The 3,815-nt window shown below is 37.6% G+C and overlaps 1 protein-coding gene across 1 annotated transcript in view; it reads left to right on the top strand.

Annotated features, from left to right (window-relative positions):
• Nucleotides 1–31: 31 nt before the first annotated feature.
• Nucleotides 32–3,815, top strand: part of GNAI3 (guanine nucleotide binding protein (G protein), alpha inhibiting activity polypeptide 3) — a gene marked incomplete at its 5' end in the record, with an annotated part of 14,347 nt that continues 10,563 nt past the window's right edge. The window contains 2 exons of the mRNA XM_015423554.1: nt 32–169; nt 1,401–1,555. Coding sequence (XP_015279040.1) covers nt 32–169; nt 1,401–1,555 — 293 coding nt within the window. The remainder of the gene's footprint in view (nt 170–1,400; nt 1,556–3,815) is intronic.

The raw sequence follows: 3,815 nt of genomic DNA, 5'->3' as shown, positions 1-3,815 counted from the left end.
ATTAGTTAGAATCTGTTTCTTTTTCAGAATTATTCATGAGGATGGCTATTCAGAGGAAGAATGCAAGCAGTACAAAGTGGTGGTCTACAGCAATACTATCCAATCTATCATTGCAATAATAAGAGCAATGGGAAGATTAAAAATAGACTTTGGAGAAGTTGCCAGAGCTGTAAGTTAATCTCAATTCAGTAGTACTGCAGATCATAATAGTTTGCAATACTCATCTATAAAACTGGTGGTGAAAAATAAGTAGCAAGTTGGTGGTAGTTGGATGCGTGCACCTGGGTGTATGTAAGGAACTGATAACATTCCATGCCCATACCATAACTTTATTCAGAAATTGTTTGAGTGAAAACTTGTACTGATCAAGCAGCAGTTTTCCATGGCTGTGGATCATTAATGCACAATCAGTGTAAAAATGCCGTGTTGGGATCTTCACAGATTTTTGTATGTATTGGTGACTTTTCCTTCTGTGAGAACAATGATTTTAATTCCATGATTTTTTATGCTAGCTTGGTATGCATTGTTAGTGAAGCTTTTATTTCTACAAATTGTATTTTAATTTCTATAATCTCTGTCTGTAGTGCTATTGTAAATGTAAATATCTAATTTCCTGAAAGTTCATTTTGCCCACCTTTATTCTTGTGAACTTTGTTATGAGTGTTAACTAAGATTTTCATTCTCATAATCAGTTGTTCTTTCTATAACTGTTCCCATTCGTATCTCAATGAACTTCATGATTGAGCTATTCTATTCATAAACCAGTTTCTCTAATCTATATGTAGCACTGTGTTTGCCTTTGGAAAATAGACCTAGAAAAGTATAAAACATCACTGTTTTTCTTACTTTGTCTTAGAGGGGGAGGGTTCTGGTCAGTGTAGTCCACTGTCTAATGTAAAATTAGATTTGAGTCCACTAGCACCTTAGAATCCAACAAGAGTTTCAGGGCATAAGCTTTTGAGAGTCAAAGCTCCCTTGGTCACAGTGGAGTATAAATAAACTTGTTTCCTTAATCTATATGTAACTGTGTGTAGAGTAGAAGACTTCTACTGTACTCTGTCTGACGAAGGGAGCTTTGATTCTCAAAAGTTTATACCCTGAAACTCTTGTTGGTCTGTAAAGTGCTACTGGACTCAAATCTAATCGTCCTACTGCAAACCAACACAGCTACTCTCTGAAACTGTCTAATGTGGTGTGCATCAAAGAATTGTTCCTGCAACTAGCAGTTAGCTTGTCAGATGGAGGAGCCTTTTGAGGAAGGAAAGAGTCACTGGTGGGTGCTAAGGTCTGCCACACCATTGTAAAACTGCAGCTGAGAAACACTACTTCCGATGCTCATAGTTGAGCAATATATGGTAATGAGGTAATAGCATAACAGAAATACTTACCTTCTTCTGCAGGATGATGCCCGTCAGCTGTTTGTATTGGCTGGAAGTGCAGAAGAAGGAGTTATGACTCCTGAGCTAGCAGGAGTGATTAAGCGGTTATGGAGAGATCCTGGGGTTCAAGCATGCTTCAGCCGATCGAGAGAATACCAGCTTAATGATTCTGCATCGTAGTAAGAATCATTTACAGATTTTGAGCACTTTCACAGAATATGCATGTTCTTAACCACTTCCAAAAGCGTTTATAGTTTACTTTTCAGAAGTGTTCATTTTACTGAGTGATTGTGGAAATGCAAGGGGAACTTCTGTGGCTTTGTTTCTCAAAAGGCTTGAGGAAGCTCTTGATGTGAGGATGTAAAATGCAATTCGGATAAATTCTTTAAACTTGGTGAACTGGACATAGTATTATTAATGGAGGCTTGACTTTGAAGCTGTGATGGATCATGCTTTAGTTGAACAAACCAAGTTTTGAGGGTCGAAGAAGATAGCTGAATCATCAGTCTTAACAATGTTCACTTTTGTTTCTCCGTTAGGCCATTGGACAGTCAGTTTTAATGGCATATTTGTTTCCTTGAGATCTCCCCTTTGGAACTTAAAGAGTACTGCAGACCAAAATGTTACCGATCCTCTTCCTTTTTGTAAATGAGTTCTCTCCAAAATCATGCTGTTTGGTTTTGCCTTGGCTGAGCTTGGAACTCTACACTTTCTGTTTAGTGGTGATCATTGGGGAGAAGTTTAAAACTCATAGCATTGAAACCTGAAGATATATTTCATAAAGTGTACCATATGCAGACAACACAGGAAATGAAGCAAAGCTGGAGGAAAATGCCCTTGATTGCTCCTTTACCCATGATGTTTGTTAAAACATAGTCATCCTGTTTGGAAAGGAGTGGTAATAATTTTTTGGATGGCGGCTAAACCTGTTATTTCTTCTGAAAACTTCCACTAGCATTGTTGGGAATATTGAGCTATTGGTAAGCTATGGTCTTTTCGACATCTTTATACTGTCCTTTCTGTGACTGTTGCACTGTGTGTTTAGCTAAGTAAATGTAAAGAAACAGCTATATGAAAGCCAACTAGGATCATGGGGAATGCTGGGTGCTTTTTCACAGAGCAAACTGCATCTGTATAGTTCTTAATAGTTCACCAAAACTGCTATAAAAGAATGCATGGCAGAGCCAAACTAGCCTATTATGGGAGGAAAACTGAAGAACTATTCCTTCTCTTCTGTTAAATAACTGGGTGTTAGGTTTTTTTTGCATTTTCTAGCAATTTAACCAAGACCATTATACTTTCGCAGTTAATATGCAATGGACATCTAGATTTCTCTAGTGTGAAAAGGATAAAGTTTCCTAGTAGCCATTGGAGTGCATTAGTGCATGAGAGCATCCTAGCCTATGGGTAAAGAAATGTGTTAATGCCTTGGTAAGAGATACTTGGTGAATCAGCTGTTCATAACACCTAATAAGGTAGAATTAAAGCGGTTCTACTTGCTCAGAGTTTGGTATGAAGACCTGACAGTGTTATAGCTTCCAACAAGGGAAGTATTGCATTTGTTTAAATAATTCAATGATTCTTGTTCTTAAGACTGAGCTATTCTCAGGTTCTGAAGTAGCTCTTCTGAGCCAGCATTTTACTTTAGAGAAATTGCTCAGTTGTCATTTAATTACCTGAATTTTATTTTTTAGCTTCATGTCACTGTTTCATTGCCTAATTTAAAAGTGGAACAGCATTCTCTTCCCTCTAATATGAGTCCACTGGGAAGAAAAAATGTGTGTGTGAGAGAGAAGACAATACTGTAAGCTGCAGCAAAATTCTAGTACTTCTCCTGGTCATAACTTATATCTAGCGTGGAAGGTTGACGAGATATTTGTTTCTCAGCAGAAATACTCTTATCACAAGGAGCTGAGATGGTAAACTCTGCCCTCCTCAAATGCAGTTAGTAATATCAGACTCCTACTAAAAAAGTTTGTGTCAGCAAAGAAACAGCATCCTGAACAACAATTATGCTCTGAGTTAACTTTAACTCATCCAACTGATCTTATGAAAAGGAAAACTGCCTAAAAGCAAAGGGGCAGAGGGTACCGACCTATCCAGGTCTACTTAGTAATAAGTGCCGTGTTACTCTGTAAGGGTTGCTTCCAGGAAAGTATCCTTAGGATTGCACTTTTTAAAAAAGTAGTTCTTAAAGAAACTGTAGACCTGAAGTAAGCTTTTTTAGATCGTGATGTGTATTAGTCTCTACCCTTTCCCCATATCCAGTAGGAGATTTAGAATAGAATGGTAGTTTTTCCTCCCCTTATCCAGTAGAGTATATGTATTTAGACTTCCCTGACCCATTTCCCATAGTGATAGGGCATTAGTACTCCTTTCCCCATTCCATATATATGTAGTGTGTAGAAAATGCAAAAAAAAAAAAAAAAATTCCCC

The sequence above is a fragment of the Gekko japonicus genome, unplaced genomic scaffold (assembly GCF_001447785.1).
Source record: "Gekko japonicus isolate JY-2015 unplaced genomic scaffold, Gekko_japonicus_V1.1 scaffold3595, whole genome shotgun sequence".
Classification (NCBI taxonomy): domain Eukaryota; kingdom Metazoa; phylum Chordata; class Lepidosauria; order Squamata; family Gekkonidae; genus Gekko; species Gekko japonicus.
The sequence above is the reverse complement of the archived record's forward strand: the minus strand, read 5'-3'. Positions and strand labels throughout refer to the sequence as shown.